The 18,852-nt window shown below is 40.2% G+C and overlaps 2 protein-coding genes across 4 annotated transcripts; one reads left to right on the forward strand and one right to left on the reverse strand.

Moving 5' to 3' along the window:
* Positions 1 to 2,200: 2,200 nt before the first annotated feature.
* On the forward strand, positions 2,201 to 7,242 carry LOC105041737 (malate dehydrogenase, chloroplastic). 3 transcript variants are annotated; one of them, XM_073254040.1, is made up of 3 exons: positions 2,201 to 2,363; positions 5,284 to 5,485; positions 5,625 to 7,242. In XM_073254040.1, the coding sequence occupies exons 1-3, from the start codon at positions 2,243 to 2,245 to the stop codon at positions 6,910 to 6,912; spliced, it is 1,611 nt and encodes a 536-aa protein (XP_073110141.1). In that variant the 5' UTR covers positions 2,201 to 2,242; the 3' UTR covers positions 6,913 to 7,242. The 3 variants fall into 3 exon arrangements, with proteins under 3 accessions (XP_073110141.1, XP_010917049.1, XP_010917050.1); XM_010918748.4 differs by having other exon boundaries at positions 2,317 to 2,363; positions 5,284 to 5,390; XM_010918747.3 differs by lacking the exon at positions 5,284 to 5,485 and having other exon boundaries at positions 2,210 to 2,363.
* Positions 7,243 to 15,070: 7,828 nt separating this feature from the next.
* Positions 15,071 to 17,360, reverse strand: LOC105041736 (pentatricopeptide repeat-containing protein At2g02980, chloroplastic). Its single transcript, XM_010918746.4, has one exon. The coding sequence runs from the start codon at positions 17,169 to 17,171 to the stop codon at positions 15,348 to 15,350; it is 1,824 nt and encodes a 607-aa protein (XP_010917048.1). The 5' UTR covers positions 17,172 to 17,360; the 3' UTR covers positions 15,071 to 15,347.
* Positions 17,361 to 18,852: the final 1,492 nt, after the last annotated feature.

The following is an 18,852-nucleotide window of genomic DNA, read 5'->3' on the forward strand; positions in this document are numbered from 1 at the left end:
ATTGCTCCAGCATTTGGAAGGATGTTATCAGTTTCCTCTCTCCCTTTCTGGAAAAGACTAAAATTTATTATATAATGGACTAAAGGTACTCTTTTGGAAGGATGCTTGGATATTTAATATTCCTCTGTGTCTCTATTCTCAATTTTTATTAAGCTTATTGGCTGAAGTCCAGGACTGTTGCTAATTTTTTCTAATCCAGATCTAATTCTTGGAGTCTTAGAGTTCCTTATCTATTGAAGCACAAGCTAAAATGAATCAACTCTATGCAATCCTGTCTCATTTCCAACTTGGCAATCATGTAGACAACATCCATTGGAAGTACAATTCTGCGGGAAATTTTTCTACATCCTCTCTTTATAAATCCAACAATTCAAGAGGTGTTAAATAGGATCTTGCAAGCTCCAAAATCAATGCTCCATCCAACGTTAAATGTTGCCTCTAGCTTTGTTTCCTTAATAAGGTAAACGCTAGAGAAATTTTGCGAAAAAATATGGGCTTTAATCTGGGTGGTTGCTAGTCTTGTAATGGCCCTGTGAAATCTATTGATTATATGTTTATTGTTTACCCTTTTACTGTATATCTCTACACCTTTTGCTCTTATCTTTCTATTCCCACACCAGATTGTAGCATTTGGGATCTTTGCTCTAGCCCGAGATGTAATTATTTGCAAAGGGCTTGTAGCAGCCCATTTTTATGCTCATTGCCACCATAGTTTGGAGTTGTTGGCAAAAAAGAAATGCCCGTATTTTTTTCAACAAATCTTCTTCTCCTCAATCCATCATTCTTAAAATCATGCACGATCAATGGATAGTCCTTGCTCTATGGTTAGAAGGACTTTCCAAGCTTCTATAAGCTCTGAAAAAAATTAAAAGACTTGCTACACTGGTTTGACTGGTGACTACTTCAGAAGTTGCCTCAGATGATCCGACTATCCTATCTATGGCTATTTCTTGAATAGATACTATTGCTGAATTGATTCTATCATGATATGGTTGCTCTTTAATTCTACCTTTCTTTCATATTTTGGAGCTACACTAAATCATATTGAAGTTTTATTCAAGGAAGATGATGGTAGAGAAAGTACTGCACTGTCCTACATTTTTAAATTCTACCATGCTATGCATCACTTCCGAGTCTATATTTTTTTAGGTCATTTAGATTTGCTCCTTTTGTATATTCTCGATTTTTTTTCCCCTCTAGTTGTACCCTCCATAGACTTTATATGTAATTTTCTATACTTTCTTGAATAAATTTTGGTGACTAATGTGGTTTGTTGCCCATTAGTCTACTTAAAAACAAGAAAAAGAAAAAAAAAATAGTAGTTATTTCTCCATTAATTTTTTAATCAAAAAATATTTTTTCAAAAAAAAAAGATAGAATATATTCTTCTCATATTATTTCCTCCATGGACACTTTCTACTACCCAAAAAAAAAATCTTTAGCTAACTAGTTAATCTTTATGCCAAAAAAAAATGCAAGTCTAAAGATATGGAAGTAATAATACATGCATCATTCATCATTCTATAAATACATTCACCAAGCTTGTTGATTTCATCGGGCACTTATTATAGTGGGACGGATCTAACCTTAGCTTTAACAATATCCCAAGTCATTTTTTTGAACAAATTTGTAGGTCCACATGTCTCACAGTGTTGAAATCCTTAAGCCTCACAACTGCTCGATAATTCAGTCTAACCTGTTAGGTCCATTTAAAGAACATGTAGATCATTAATAATTCGACCTCCAGCATGACTTAAATTATGAGTTAATTAGGAGTTTCTACTCGTTACACCCAGTGTATTCCTCCCTCATTAACTATGTGAAGAGAATAATATTCCATTAGTATGACTCAAGTTACCCACATCCATCTATAAGGGATTTCTACAAACATAGTGTGCATATCTTCCATTCATGATTAACCCCTCATCACCATCGTGCTACTTTGAAATTTGTGTTTGATATATGATTCAGACAATAGACTTATGCATCTATGTATGCAACTCAAATAAAGTCCATCATGTATGGTACAAAGATCCAAACTTCTGTCTACAGATTAGAACTACACTGGGTATTATAAGTAATTAAAGGATCCTAAAACTAATTGCAAAGATTTTTTTTTTCCTTACCAAAAAAAAAAAAAAGGCACCATCTGGGCCGTTGTTTCAGTAGAGGGATCGGACGGTTCACGCGGGCCGAATGTGGGCGGGACCACTGGAAGGGGGATCACCGAATCAGTTGTCGAATGATTCCGTGGCAGTACATAGAAAGCTTTGAAGCCGCTCACTCGGTCTCTCTGCCGTCGCCGAGGGAGAGAAGGGAGAGAGCGGGGAAGAAGAAGGGAGGGCAAGGGTTCTTCGCTTCAGGTACTTCGCGGTCGCCTTTTTCTTATCCTTTATCCTCTGGTTGCTTGTTTTGTTTATCTGGTGTTGATGTCGTGAGCTTGGTCTCGATTGCGTGTTTTGCGGATACGATTGTTGCTTCTGCTTCCGCGAAATTAAGGTATTGAGGTCGATCTCCGTAGGTTTAGGAACTTACATTTGAGGGATTTCGAAGATCTTGCGGGTTCTTGGGGCTTTGGATTGGAACCCGAAGTTGAATGTGGGAGTTTGAGCTGTTAGAGAGTTGGAATTTGTGGATCTTGATGGGATTTTCGGTCTCACGGCATGAGATGATACTGAATCTTGGTATGGAATTCTTGTTTTCTAGAGATAAGAGCAAGGAAATGTGAATTGATTATGGATTTTATCTGGTTCTTGATTAGATTCCTTCTTTCTTCTGCTATATTTTGTTGTTAGGGATTCGTATGAATCAAGTGCGATTCGTTTTTTTTCTAATTATTATAGTTATTTTTCTTATTTGATTAAGCGTCTATGTAGATTTTGGTATCTGGATTTTGTAAATGAAATTACTATGTACATTGAAAGCGGTTAATTTTTCAAAAAAATTACGGTGTTAGAGTTCTTGATCCATGACAAATTGTATGCAGAATCTATCTACGCTTGTTTTAGGACTCGTTTGGTTCATGGAAAAAAAAAATTTTCTCAGAAAGTAATTTTTTATTCCTGAGAATAGGATTTTAGTACAGTTGTTATTTTAAAGTAGCTTATGTTTGGACGATCATCTATTTTTTTAAAAAAAATTATGTAAAATATTTTTTATACCCTTAGTAGATATAAAACCACACATTGTTATTCATAAATTTTATATAAATATTAATATTATATTTATATTAATATAAATATAATTTTGATATATTATAACATTAGATCATAATAATTTATTATATTAATATAATACTAATATATTAATATTATATTAATATAATATGAATATTTTAATATAATAAATTTATTAATATAGATATAAATATTATATTATATTAATATAAATATTATATTAATATTAATAAAAATATTATATTAATGTAAATATTAAAATAATATTAAAATATAATAAATATTAATATTATATTTATATAACTATTATGATAATATTAATATAATATTATATTACTATTCAGTATTTCATCCTAACCATCTATTGATATTTTAGTAAGTTTTAACTATAAATTTTAAAAAGATATTTTAGGAAAGAAAAAAGTATTACCATTTTTCATGTTACGGAAAGTGCCAAAACCCACTTCTCCCATGAGTTTTTGCTTTTCATGAAATATAGAAAGTGACTTCTTATAAGAAATGCTTTTTTTTATTCTCTCTCCTTTTAAAACTCCAACCAAACAAGAGGCTCTTTCTTTACTTCTTAGGAAGTGCCTCTTTCCCCCTCCACTTCCCGTCAACCAAACGAGTCCTTAGAAAAATTGAGAGTATGATATTGCAAACTTAGCTTAGTATATATTTGGTAGCTTTTCCGCCTAATTTTATTTATTGAGCTGATTAGGAAAGATACAGCGAGAGTTTTTCTATCTATTGTTAGATCCAGAAAAGTGGAGTTGCTTTTGAGAAGGGAAATAGAAATAAAGAAGGCAAGAAAGAAATAAGAAAGAAAGAAAGAAAGGTAGCTGTTCAAGATTCTTTTTTTTCCCCAGAGTTTACTCTAGGTATCTCCGCAGTGGATAGCATAAAACTGATATATTTCATCAGAGGACATTGAAAGTAGAGATCAGTCATAAGCTTCCAAGAAAATTTCTCATCGAGGATTTGAATCTTTACCTACATGCCTGGTGCTTAGTTTCTCAGGTTTCTACTTATCTTTCTGCCTGTGGATTTCTTATTTTTCTGTTTTAGTTTCCCCATTATCTGTCTGTAGCCATACCTTGTAATGCTAATACCTTAGTGCTGAACTTGTATATTTCAGGCAGGTTATATCTATAAGTAATTTTGTTCTCAAGTCAAAGCCTCTTTTAACAAAGAAGTTATTACATTGTTAAGGTATTCTACGAAAATCAATAGTCTGATATTTTAATTTATCTTTATGGACCTTTATAAGGTTGACTATGAATGCACAGACCTGTGCCAGTGGTTGCCTAGTGAGGTGGTAGGATGACTATGAATGCACAGACCTGCACCAGGGGTAGCATAGCAAGGTGGTAGGATGATATCATCATCTCTCTGTGTGTATATAGATTTGTATATGTCCAAAAGAACAATTTCAACATTTTTTTTTCAGTTTCTTATTTTACTATATTCAATTCTATAAATTTTTCTATCCATAGAATACATTGATGCACAGAAATGGTTATAAGCAGAGCTTTTTATTTGTATAAACATCTAATCTAGGAGGAATATTTTTATGTGCATGTATATGTATGTATGTATACGTCAATGTGTGTATGACTAGTTTTCTTTTTTGAAATTTTCAATCAGTGAAGTTGAAGAATAAACCTTGTGATATATGCTTTTCAGTTGGTACAGTTGTCTTGGTAAAAATATCAGTTAACTAATTGAATGGAAGCCCCTAAATTAATTCTTTTAACAATATAATGAGGTTCTGCATCCAGCTGATCTTGATGCTTTACTTCAGCTAGCTTTTTGATGCTTTTGAAGTGACATAAATGAACTACTAAAAGCTGGTTTCTGAAATTATTTTTCTTTTATAACAAAAATATGAGGGCTTTCATAAGCTGACTTAGATAAACTAATATGAATACAGAAGGAAATTTTAAGAACATTTGGTAAATGTCAATATCTAAACTGCATATTAATAAGACAACCCAATGAGTAGTTCTTTTACTTTTGTGCGGTTTACAAGGCACTGCCTTACTATTTCTCAAAATGATGAAGCTAACAAGAGTTCACATTGGCGTCGTTATTAACTTTTAAATAGGTTATGTGGTGCAAAAATCAACCAACACTATTATCACATGGCGGGTTGATTGGTTAGGTCTGAATTCCTGTTCTGGCCACATAGTGCAGCTACACCTAAAGAAAAAGGTGAGTGAAGACATTCAAGCGATAACCATATGGTGCAGTGGAATATCATTTTATAGAACTGGTGACATCTGTTACTCAGCTTTATTGATAATGAGGTGGGACTTTACTGGAGTTTGACTGATGTTTGCTTTGTTCTCCCCTTCAATGAGATGTATACAATTTTCATGGTTCTTGAGTCTATAGTTGCAACTAATGTCAGAATAACCTTGATTGCCTTTTTCTTTTTTCCCCTAGGTTGTGGTACTGTTTAACTGCTCATATTGTAAAACAAATGGCATCAGCAGCAGTCTCAACTCTTTCAATTGGCTCAGTGGCATCTTACAGCACCCAGACCACCTTGGGAGCAAGACCGAAGCACTCCTATTTTAGTTACTGTACTCCAAAGTTTTTCAGGGGTTTTAGTGGTCTGAAGGCATCATCATCTGTAAACTTTGAATCAGAGGCATCCTTCTTGGGTCATGGAAGCAATGCTTCTTTCTGGGAGTCATTCAAGCCAAAGTTGGATAGACCAAGGCTGAGATCTTCAAATCAACTCCTGCCACAGGCTTCTGCTTATAAGGTGGCTATTCTTGGTGCTGCAGGGGGGATTGGTCAACCCCTAGCACTTCTGATCAAGATGTCTCCACTTGTTTCAGCACTGCATCTCTATGATATTGCAAATGTCAGAGGAGTCACTGCTGATCTGAGCCACTGTAATACCCCTTCTGAGGTTCAGGGTTTCACAGGACCATCAGAATTAGGCAATAGTTTGAAAGGTGTGGATGTGGTTGTCATCCCTGCTGGAGTTCCAAGGAAGCCAGGTATGACTCGTGATGACCTATTCAACATCAATGCGAACATTATGAAGCCACTGGTGGAGGCTGTGGCAGATAATGCTCCAGATGCATTTATCCATATCATTAGCAACCCGGTGAATTCTACTGTCCCAATAGCTGCAGAGATTCTCAAGCAAAAGGGTGTCTATGATCCAAAGAAGCTGTTTGGTGTCACAACACTGGATGTTGTGAGAGCTAACACATTTGTTGCACAAAAAAAGAACCTGAAGCTCATTGATGTGGATGTACCTGTTGTGGGGGGTCATGCTGGGATCACTATTTTACCATTGTTGTCCAAGACAAGACCCTCCGTGACCTTCACAGATGAAGAAGTAGAAGAGCTGACTGGGAGGATCCAAAATGCAGGGACAGAAGTGGTGGAGGCAAAAGCTGGTGCTGGATCTGCAACTCTATCTATGGCCTATGCTGCAGCCAGATTTGTTGAGTCATCTCTCCGAGCATTGGATGGAGATGGAGATGTTTATGAGTGCTCCTTCATTCAATCGGAGCTGACTGAGCTCCCATTCTTTGCATCAAGAGTGAAGCTTGGGAAGAAAGGTGTTGAAGCCATGGTCTCTTCTGAACTTCAGGGTCTGACTGAATATGAGGCTAGAGCACTGGAAGCCCTGAAACCAGAGTTGAAGACTAGCATTGAGAAGGGTGTCACATTTGTGCAGAAGCAGATGCAAGCAACAGCGTCTGTTTGAGGCATACACTGCTTTCTTTCAGATGAGTTTGGCAGTAGAGGAATTAGTGACATAGCCATGCTTAAGTCTCTGCAGTTTTGCAGCATAGGATGTTTTCTTCTTTTCGGCTTCCAAATTGCTTTTAATGAGAGGAGAGAGAATTATGTAGGACTCTTTAATGGTGTTTGTAGTGGAGAGAGAACACACTAGTAGCTTGGTGTTCATGGTTCCTGGTATGCCGTGATGTAACATGCAATTTTTTTCTCGTGTTGTCTGTGCTCCTGGTTTGTAACTAAAACATTGTAGTGTTGATGATGTTGTTCAATTTGATCATTTGGGGACCACAGTTCATTTGTTGGCTTTGATAATCACAATAACTCATTTTTAGATGCTACCTACTTAGGCTGCTCATTTTATTCAAGCACATTCCGTATCCAGTTTTCAGAATAAGATATCCTGTTATTTCTAGCTGACTGTGATGTATGCCGTTATATCAAGCCAAATGATTTAACAAATCAAGGGGTGACATAACGAATCGTGAGTTGCTGGCTCGCAGAAACAAGCATGATGGCCGAATAGAGCAGCTGTGTACCATTGCTGGAGTAGGTGAAACCTAAAGAAAAGAATCCAGTTTCGACTTCTTTATCCATGGCCATTTTAGAATGACTGAGTATTTTTTTTTTTATCAATTGTTAATAAATTTTCATGAAATAATGGTTATCTGTAGTCTAAACCCCCACTTTTATATGTTTATTTACTTTGTTTGTTGTGTTTCATTCATCAGAAACCAGCTGAATCATGATGAGCTTAAAAATAGTGCAATGCTGCTTTTGGAGCAAGTTTCATAATAAGGGCAATTGCATGTCCCCTAGCAATTTGCGGTGCAATATGTGTGCAAAAGCTTACTGTTGCTTCAATCTTGATTCAGACATGCACTTTTTGTTCGATTCCTGCCGGATTTCAATTCAGTGATGACCGATGAATTATTTGGCAAGTCAGGTGAACTGTTTGCTCTATAGATAAGTGGCATGATCTTTCTTTCTGCCTTTCCTCTGATTCCTGGTATCATGATAAAAAATTGCTTTTTTATTTCTCATGCGATCATGTACTTAGACATATAATCTTACTTTTTCTGATTGTTTTTGCTACTGCTGCTGATAAGTGTTTTGTGCCCTTTTTTGATGTTTGACATCCCCTCAAAGTAAAAAAAAAAAAAAAAAGAGGAAAGAAAAGGATGATAATGTGTTAGCAAAGTCAAAAACTGGTGAGTGAAGCAGAAAGAGGCTCTCGGTTGTTTATGTAAACAGCATAATTTAATCGGTTGTCTATGGTTTAAAAAAAAAAAAAAAGGAAAAATGTCATGATGGTAGGACCTTCATGTCCCTACGTATGAATTGGTTAAAGTTAAGGTACCTAAAAGCCGGTTTATAAGCTGAGGATGCTAAATGTACGTGATAAGGAACTCTAGAGGAAGCAGAAGAGTAATACCAATTAAAAAGTGAGGCAAACCAACTAAAATGATGCAACCATGCAATAAAAACAAAGAAGCTAAAGATAACACGGGCTATTCTTTTTTTTTTTTTTTTGTTACGTGAAATGAGGTATGGTGGTAGGTTCTTCATCGAACGCCTTTATGCAAGGCATAGGCCAGGGGATGTGGTTGGGCACTATTAAAGTTGTGCAGCCGTACGCAATCTCTAGGTCGAGAAAGGACTGGTCCAAAGAGTGCTGAATTATGCCAAAAGGAAAAGAGCAAATAAAACAGGAAAAGTAAGCCATCAACTCATAATAGTTGAATGCCATGCTTTTGGCCACAAGTATACTGTTGATCAGTTATCAAGAAATCAAGGTGAAGAAAACATGATTAGTAAGTGACAGGAGCGTGCACTACTAATGCTTTCATTATTTGCCGTGTCAACCGCAGTAGGCATGTCATACAATCGTATTTCGGTTTTTTTTTTTTTTTGACCCGAGGAAAAAAGTGGGATTGAATGGCTTTTATTTCAGCCATTTGTTAGGTTGGAAGAAATTTTATTCTCATTCCAAGTTTAAGAACGAAATAAAAATATTTTAATCTTTTTAAAATCTAACCTCCATATATATTTTATGTTATTTTTGGTCATGAATTAAATATATGTCTGATCATTTTGATTCCGATTCTGATTTTAATTGTGAACTAAATACACTGACAAATTAATTGGACTGAAGCCAAGTATTAAGATTTGACGTCTCGAGATTCGGTCCATATTGAGCCCACAGTGAGGTCCGCGACGAAAAATGGAGTCCAACATGATCAAGATCATCCCAAAGAGAGCTTGGATAGAAGAGATACGCACGTTTGAAGTCGGCACGAAATCCGGGACGGCGGAGGACCACCGGCGGCCAGCGGAGCGGCGGCGGCGCGGCCACACGTAGCGAGGCACAGCCCAAGTGAGCCAGCATGCGGGCTGGGCACGCGCAGGGTGCGGCCCAGCAGGCGGGCCCGACTCAGGCCCAGGTGCGCAAAGCGCGTGAGTCGGCCCAGGCCCAGGCGTGCGGGCTGGCCAAGGCTCGGGCGCGCGGGGTGCGGCCCAAGCCCCAGGCGCACGAGCGCACGGGCCGGCCCAGGCCCAGCGCACCGCTAGGGCCTGTTTTCCCAATCCACTATGGATCGGGTGGTCCACAGACGGGTGCGTGGACTGCGTGGGCATTTTCCACATATTTCCACGCGGTCCATGATACTATTCCATGGACCGGCATGCAATCGAACGGTCTAGATGACTTGTGGTCTTGATCCAATAGCTTGGAGCTTAATCTGAGGGTTATTAGGAGTCCTAATCATCATCTAATAGGGTTTTTTAGCCTTTAAAAGGGCCTGTTTGGGGAACAGAAGACTGGTTTGGTTTTCACGAGAGAGAACCCACGCGAAGGACCCGTGGGCACGGACGGCTTCTTGCGAACCAAAGAAGAATCCATGAGGAAGAAAGAGAGAGATGCATGATGCTATGAGAGAAGGACCAGGGCTCCTGGACAGCAGACAGTGATCACTTTAGGGGTTTAGAGGGGTCTTCCTAGAGAGAGAGCTTTTGTGAGGGAGAACTTTCTGTGAGAGAAAAATTAGGTGTACAAAAGTTGAGGATGAGATCTCCTCTTGTAATATTTTTTTTCTCATAGTAAAATTTGCATGCCCCATAGAGACGAGTCCTTTTTTGGCTAATCCACGTATTTTGATTGTTTTCTGTTTTATTTTTTCTTTCTTCCTGTTGCATTACGCAATACCGAAAAGGTCTTGAGAGGTAATATCCTGGCTAGACATCCACCCAATAAGTGGTATCAGAGCGAGGCGATACAAAGACGCAGATTGCAGCAGTGGTGAGCAAGACTGAAGATGGAGAAGATAGGATCAATCAAGATGGAGATCAATAAGTTTGATGGAAAGCAATTTCTCCTTGTGGCAAGCAAGGACGAAGGATGTGCTCATCCAACAAGGATTAATCGATGCTCTCTTGTGCGAGGAGAAGTCAACTACCATGGAGGTGTGAGATTGAAAACGACTACAGATGCAAACGGTGAGTACCATCTGCATGTACCTAGCGGATGAGGTAGTGATCCATGTACTTAGTGAGACTTCTCTGACGGTGCTGTGGTCAAAGCTCAAGGAGTTGTACATGGTGAAATCTCTCACCAACACTCTTTTCCTCTGGAGGCAGTTTTACCAGCTGCGGATGGCTGAGGGACAGAGCGTGCAGGAGCATCTAAATCACTTCCAGAAGATCCTCACCGACCTCCTCAGCATTGGTGAGAATGTTGAGGAGAAGACCAGGATGCTGGTTTTGCTAGCATCGCTTTCCCCTTCGTATGAGTCTTTGGTGACTACTCTTCTAGTAAGAAAGAGCACCATCAAGATGGATGAAGTCACTGCGGCTCCAGAACGAGGTTCTCAGGAGGGATAACCCAGCTTCGAGCTCAGGTGGCAGTAGCTCAGCTTTGGTGGCTTTTGGAGGAGCAGGAGGCAGTAGACAGAGCGACAAGAGATTACGACGAGGGCAGTCCAAATCCAGAAGGAACTTGAGCAAGATCAAATGTTATCGGTGTGAGAAGTTGGGGCATCTAGTTAGAGATTGCCCTTAACTCAAAAATCAGATGATGGCTGCTGTGGCGACGGCCTGTAGTGATTCAGAGAGAGATGTCCTAGAGATATCTGACGAGGTATCTACTTCTTTCCAGCAGTGAATATTAGATTCTGCATACACCCATCATGTATGTTGTAAAGAGGAGCAGTTTGACTTCCTGAAGAACAGTGAGGGTACTATTTATCTGTCAGATTGATCGAGCTGTGCGATCAGAGGCATCGAGATGGTCAGCTGGAGGACACATGATGGTGCAGTGAAGAGATTGGAGGAGGTCTGATACATATCCGATTTCAGGCGGAATCTTATCTTACTGAGTAGACTGGATTCGAGAGACTATAGGATGGTAGCTGGTGGAGGAATTCTGAAAGTACTACGCAGCGATAGGATTGCTCTGAAGGAGAAGAAGAGAAAGAGAGGACATTATTACCTAACAGGGAGCCCAGTGTGAGGTTGAGCTTCAGGAGCCAAGCAGAACCGAGAGCGAGGTGGAGCTCCAGGCGGAGATAGATCGGATACGAGACAGAAGACTCGGAAGGATGAGAGGCGACGTCGCAAGGTGAGATTCCTATTACTGCAAGATGATGCCCTAAGCAGGTCTCAGATCAGGAGGAGCATAGCATACGATAGAGATGAGATCGAGCGATCTGGCTCGACTCCCATATTTGCCCATCCATGATCAGCAGGCGATTGCCCCAGGATATGGGGCGAAGAGATCCAGAAACTCTCGGAGTTAGAAGGAGGCCGAATATTGAGTCGAGATAGAGATTGTTAGGATTTGTGCCTCGAGATTCGATCTACATTGAGCCCACAGTGAGGTCTGTAATAAAAAATAGAGTCCAACGAGATCAAGATCACCCCAAACAGAGCTCGAATGGAAGAGATACACGTGTTTGAAATCGGCACGGAACCCGGGGCAACGAAGGACCACCGACGATCGACAGACGGAGAGGCGGCAGTGCAGTCTCGCTCGGCGGGGCACAGCCCAGGCGAGCCAACTGCAGGCGAGGTGCGCATAGGGCATGGCCCAGTGGGCAGGCCCGGCCCAGGCCCAAGCACGTGGGGCTTGCGGGCCGACCCAGGCCCGAGCGCACGGGGCGCGGCCTAGGCCCAGGCTCGCAAGCGCGCGAGCTGGCCCAGGCCTAGCACGCCGCTGGGGCCTGTTTTTTCGATGCACTGTGGATCGGATGGTCCACAGCCGAGTGCGTGGACCGTGTGGGCATTTTCCATGCGTTTCGCACTGTCCACGATACTATTCCATGGATCGGTGCATGATCGGATAGTTTGGGTGACTTGCAGTCTTGATCCAATGGCTTGGGGCTTAATCTGAGGGTTATTAGGAGTCCTAATCACCATTTAATAGGGTTTTTTAGCCTTTAAAAGGGTCTGTTTGGAGAACAGAAAACTGTGTGGTGGCTTGGTTTTCACGAGAGAGAACCCACGCGAAGGACCTGTGGGCGTGGATGGCTTCACGCGAACTAGAGAAGAACTCGTGAGGAAGAAAGAGAGAGATGCGTGATGCTGTGAGAGAAGGAGCAGGGCTCCTGGACAGCGGACAGCGGTCACTTTAGGGGTTCAGAGGGTCTTTCTAGAGAGAGAGCTTTTGTGATGGAGAACTTTCTGTGAGAGAGAAATTGGATGTACGAGGGTTAAGGATGAGATATTCTCTTGTAATATTTCTTTTTTCATAGTGAAATTTGCATGTCCCGTGAAGACGAGCTCTTTTTTGGCTGATTCATGTATTTTGATTATTTTTTATTTTATTTTTTCTTTCTTCCTACTGCATCGTACAGTACCAAAAAGATCTTGAGATATGATATCCTGATCAGGCATCCATAACCTCCGTGTCGAATAGGGAAGGATTTTATGGAGCCTCTTTGGATTCCCAGGAATGGGTGCCTTTAGCGGACAAAGTTTTTCCAATCTTCTAACAACTTGGTGTGATTTGGTTCATGCCACAGAAGAAAGACAAGTTGGGTAACCTGTTGAATAAACTAGAAGGAGTTAAAATTCTGAGTGAGCTGCAGATGCAATTTCCAAACAGGATAGAAAAAAAGAGTGCGAAGGAACGAGGATAGCATCCTCGTGGTGTGATTCGATTCTCGTAGAAATATAGTAGCTCTATCGTGAAATTCTTTATGAGTATACTGTCTCATTCAATTGATTCATATAATTATTATTTTTAATATATATTTAATATATACATATCGATTTTTTTATTTAAAAATTTTATATAATAAAAATATTTTTAGTTTTTAAAAAAATTATGATATATATGTCCATGTTATGACATTCTGCGTCTATAATATATACAGGATGTCATAATTTTTTTTAAAGAATATGAGCATTTTCATCATTCAAAATTTTCAACGAAAAATCGACCTGCAGGCATTAAATATGCGTTGAAAAATAGTTGAACAAAAATATCCATATCATATTATGATATTTTAAGCTATATTATGACATCTTGGACTATATTATATCACAGAATATTATAATTTTTTGTAAGAGACAATGATATTTTCGTCGTACAAAATTTTTAAATGAAAAAGTCGACTTACAGACATTAAATGCGTGTTGAAAAATGATAACTACGTAGATCAATTGGATGAAGTGGTGCCCTCTACGTTAAAATTTCTACACCACTCATGGTGCGCAAACAATTTCTCTACCTCTATTTATTTGGTGGAGACTGGCCTGATTCATGGACCCGGCTTTCCCAAAGATCAACACAATCTACTTCGGCCCCGGCTAGCTCTTACGTGGGCTTCAAACTTTGAGCCCGACCTTCAATCTCATAACCTCTTTTTTTACAAATGCTAAAATATTTGAAAATATTTTAGAAAATACTAATTATGATTAAATATTACCAACAATCTACAATGTCTCTTATACCTTGTAGTTTATATAGCACCAATGATCATCAATTAAGTCTATAAATACATCAAACATAAAAAATAAAAAATAAAAGGACCCTGGGTCGGGTTCTAATGTTCGAGCCTGAAAGCTTGCTTTTAAATGGAGATACTTTTTAGGTCAGGCCCACCCTGCCGAGCCTACAATATTTGGCCCGAGTCTGTCCAAAGGTTTTGAGCTCGAGTAGGCTGATCGGACTGTGCGGCCCGTGCTAAGGTTTAATGGAGACTTGGACCACCCCCACCCCTATATATAAGCTCAGTGAAGAGGATTTTAGATTTGTTCACTGTTGGAGAGAGAATAGAAAAATAAAGATCGGAAAAGTGCTTCCTCTCTCCTAGGAACATGCATGCAAACATCATCGCATGATCTTTTTAATCTCTATTTTTTGGTAGAAGTTCAATATCTGAATTCTCATTTGAGTTTGACGAATTCAGTATGCCAATGATGTGTGTATATAAGCTATCGTACAAAGAATAATATCCTGAATACCTGCATTTAGTTTGGCAATATGACCAATATATATGACCTGTTTTTGTGGAAAACCAATTAAAATGGATTTTTTTTGCAAAATTCCTGCAAGATGATTAAGCTGCGTGAATGAACACAAGTTACTAGGGGTCTCTTCAACCATTCATATGGTAGCTAACCTGGGCTTTTTCGTTGAGCAATAATGCAATATATGTTATAACCTGGGCTTTTTAGTCGAGCAAGAATGCAATACATGTTGGCCAGCAGAAATAACCACACATTCCTGTGACAGCAGATTTGAACAGATAACAAATCTTAGAAGTCCACAGGTAACACAAATTTGAAATGCACTTATTAGAAGCAGGCTAAATGGCATCCAGCCACTTATGACCCTAAAGTTTTAAATTTTGGGTGCTGGCAAAAAAAGGTCGCACCACGAAAGCTTTTAAACTACCAAATTAATAGTAGTTTTGCACCAAGGTCATACGCATGGGCTATCCAGGGATCAGCTTTGAGAATCTCTATACAGGAATGTCAAGAATGGATGAAAGAAGAAACTCTTCACTACTTTGGTCTTCATATAAACATTGGCATAGTTTAGCAACATACACACATACATACATACATATATATATATATATTGGCATACATCTGTCTCCATTATTTGTAGAAGAGCCTCATCATTACCAATTGATACCATCTCATATACAATCATAAGAAGAAATCATACAAGGCAGTAATAGATGATAACACATCCGTTCTTGTCTACATCTGTCTCCATTATTTGTAGAAGAGCCTCATCATTACCAATTGACACCATCTCACATACAATCATAAGAAGAAATCATACAAGGCAGTAATAGATGATAACACATCGTTCTTGTCTCATTTCATATACAATCATGAGAAGAAATTGTCCAAGGCAATAAGAGATGATAGCACATTCTTTCTAATTTCCTTCTACCAATAATCTCCACAAGAGCATAATCCATTCTCAAAGTGATGGAAGCGATTCAGATCTCTGAGAATTATTTTCCTATCAAATACCATCGACACTAGCTTCGCCATCAAATGGCAGTCCCTACAGACACGAAGGTTCTTAACAACGCGGAGCGTCGTCCCAGGAGGGGAGTTTATAAGCCCAAAAGCAATTGCTAGCTTCTCACTGTGATATCTAAGACTAACCTCCTTCTCCTCCTCCCCCATACCCACATGAAAGACCTGAGAAGTATCAGGCACATACCCAACCAACTTCAATTGATCGACCACCTCATCTACCATTCTGTATACCTCTCTAGACTGTGGGTGCTTACCATCCCCTGAGAAGAATTCATGCACCATGTTATCCAACTCAATTGAGCTACAACCAGGCACCTTCACGATCCCTCGCTCACCCATCAGTTTCCTTATCCAATTCACATCTTCCCATCTCCCATCAGATGCACACATGTTCGAAAGAATCACATAATCCCCACCATGAGAGTCATCCAGCTCCAAAATCCTCTCAAAAACACGCCTGCCAAGATCAACATTGCCATGGCCTCCGCAAGCTGATAACAATGTTCGCCACAAGATAGGTGTTGGCTTTATCGGTAAACCATCAATGAAGTCATAAGCCTCATCAAGTCGCCCGGCTCGAGCTAGCAAATCCACCACACACCCATAATGCTTGATTCCTGGAACAATGCCATAGCTGCTCCTCATGCTATGGAAATACCCAAGCCCTTCATCCACCATGCCTGAATGACTGCAAGCATATAAGACTCCAAGAAATGTAATGTCATCAGGTTTAATCCTCTCCCTCTGCATCTCTTCAAAAAGAGAGATGGCTTCGCTCCCATGCCCATGAACTGCGTAGGCCACGATCATGGCCGACCAAGCTTGGGTGTCCTTCGAACTTGTCTCCCGAAATACTTGCACTGCATCTTCCAAGCTCCCACACTTGGCATACATGTCGATCAATGCCGTGTTCACCTTTATGTATGAATCAAATCCATTCTTTCTGATGTACTCATGGATCCATTTCCCCAGTTCAAGCGCCCCCGACAAGGCACACGAGGAAAGAACACTAAGCATGGTGACATCCGTCGGCTTGAGGCCCTTTGCTTGCAATTCACGGAACAAGGCTAGTGCCTCGCTAGGACGGCTGCTCCGAACACAAGCTGTAATCATCGAATTGTATGAAACCACGCATGGCTCCTCCATCCGATCGAAGACGGTGCGAGCAGCGCGAATGTTGCCACACTCAGCATACATGTTTACAAGCGTGGGGAGCACATAGATGTTCTCGGCGAGCCCGAGCTTCATGGCGATGCCATGACCTTGCATCCCCGCTTTGGTGGCTCTGGCGCTTGCACAGGCCTTCAGAAGGGAAGGGAACGTGTAGTCGTCCGGGGCGACGCCGGTCTCGAGCATGCGGATGAAGAGGGAGAAAGATAGGATTGGGGTGTGGGAGCGGGAGTAGCCGCGGGACATGGTGTTGAAGAGGACGACGTCTGGGTGGGGAATTCGGTCGAACAGGCGGTGGGCGTAGTCCATGGAGGAGGTTTTGGGATGGAGGGAGCAGGAGGTGATGAGCTTGGTGAGGAAAGAGGGGTGGTGTTGGAGATGGGATTTGATGGCGAGGGCGTGGAGCTGCTGGAATTCTCTCAAGGTGGTGCATTTGGAGAGGAGGGAGACGAGAGATGGGAGGGGAGTTTCTTTTGGTTTGGGAGTAGGGTTATTGTGGTCGCTGGGTTTGGATTTGGCGGGAGAGAGGGGATTGATCGTTAGAGCCGTGCTCATGGTAACCGGTTCCTGGAAAATTCCAAAAAAAAAAAAAAAAAACTATAGCAATTGAAGGAAGTTAAGACATGAGAGAGATTTTATCTTCTTAATCCTCATCTTTCTTGTATATATTTATAGCAGTGATAGGACTGGTCATAAGTGAGCCACGAATTCGCTTCAGGCCAGAAATTTCTCTCCGAGTTCTGAGAAACAAATCGATTGCGTTTCTTTTATTTTTTATTTTTTTCCCATATGACACCGACAACTTCATCAAAATTACGTAGAACATCTCCCCTTATTCTATTTATAAATCGATCTAGATTATATTAACTTAAATTTGCAGGAAACCATCCTGCATATCCTACCAAACCACATGAACTCGAAGGACCAATCAATTACCCAGTTAGATTCTGAAAACTGGCTCGAAATTTCAGATAAAATTGATTTCTGACTTCAAACCACAACAGCGCATGGAGTGCATAAATTTATTTTAACCTACGCGACCAGCAGCTTCATGTCATTCAACCTAAAATTTTTGTGAAAACCTCTACCGCCACAACCGTTACTGTCCTACGTCAGGTGGCCCTGGCTTCCTCACCATTGATGACCTCCTTGTAATATGAAACTGATTTAAGTTTCATGTTGTCAGGTAAGGGGAGTATATTCTCGACACATTTACCAGTGCTGAAATCATCTATAGATTAATGCAAATCCAACAAGCTCAATCCAAATCCTCAAATACTGCTTTGCCTCAACAATATTCCCTTCCGCAAAATAGGCCTTGGTTTTCTACTGCATGCAACAACATGCTGCAAAACCCAATCTTTTGCCATCTGTTCGTACGAATCCTTGATCATATAGGCGATTGAGAGCCTTCCGATGGACCTCAATAGTATGTGGGAGCATCAAAGAGATAGCTTGAAGCCAGTAACTCTGCTTGCTCAATGAATGGCTATGACTTAATTTATATTTGTTGCGGCCAATCATCTGTTATCTCCATCACCGATGAAAAGCATCTACAAAATAAAATCCAAGCTGATCGGAGTTATGCCCGACGGAGACCCTCCGATGCTTAAGTCAGTGGAGAGTAGTTGAACAGAAAGTAGAAAATGAGAAGTGGCAGAGTATCAACCCGAACTATCCTACTTACGCTGTTCGTTTACCTCTCTTTTATAAATAATCTGCTAGTAACCGTTTGTAATGGTTAGACACATGGATCCCGTTTATTCCAACATTATGTGATCGTGGAATGAACGATTAAGGCCATCTGATGATCGTGAAATGTGACCGTTATACGCTTTCTGCGCTGACAGTTTCTGATATGCCGACTTTATATCAGTAGTCTGAATGCATCGACTATATGTTGGTGATTGTAGAAATTCGAATGACCATCGATCGGTGACTCTGATATATCGACTAGCCATCGATTATGAAGTCGGTTAAGTCGCTATAGTTGAATGATATTTATCAAAAAAACTGGTTGAGAATTATCGACTGTCGGTCGACTTATTGATTGATAGTCGGTGGTCTGTGTCGATTGAAAGTCGGATGATGTATTGTAATTGAGTCAGAATTCATTCTGCAATGTAGCTTTGATGGTCCATCGCCCTAATTGATAGATAGATGATTGACCGACTGTGAATCAGAAAAGTAGATTGAATTACCCCAACAGTTGCCCCCCACTCCCAAGTCTCAGGTG

Source organism: Elaeis guineensis, chromosome 3 (assembly GCF_000442705.2).
Source record: "Elaeis guineensis isolate ETL-2024a chromosome 3, EG11, whole genome shotgun sequence".
In the NCBI taxonomy this organism is placed as follows: domain Eukaryota; kingdom Viridiplantae; phylum Streptophyta; class Magnoliopsida; order Arecales; family Arecaceae; genus Elaeis; species Elaeis guineensis.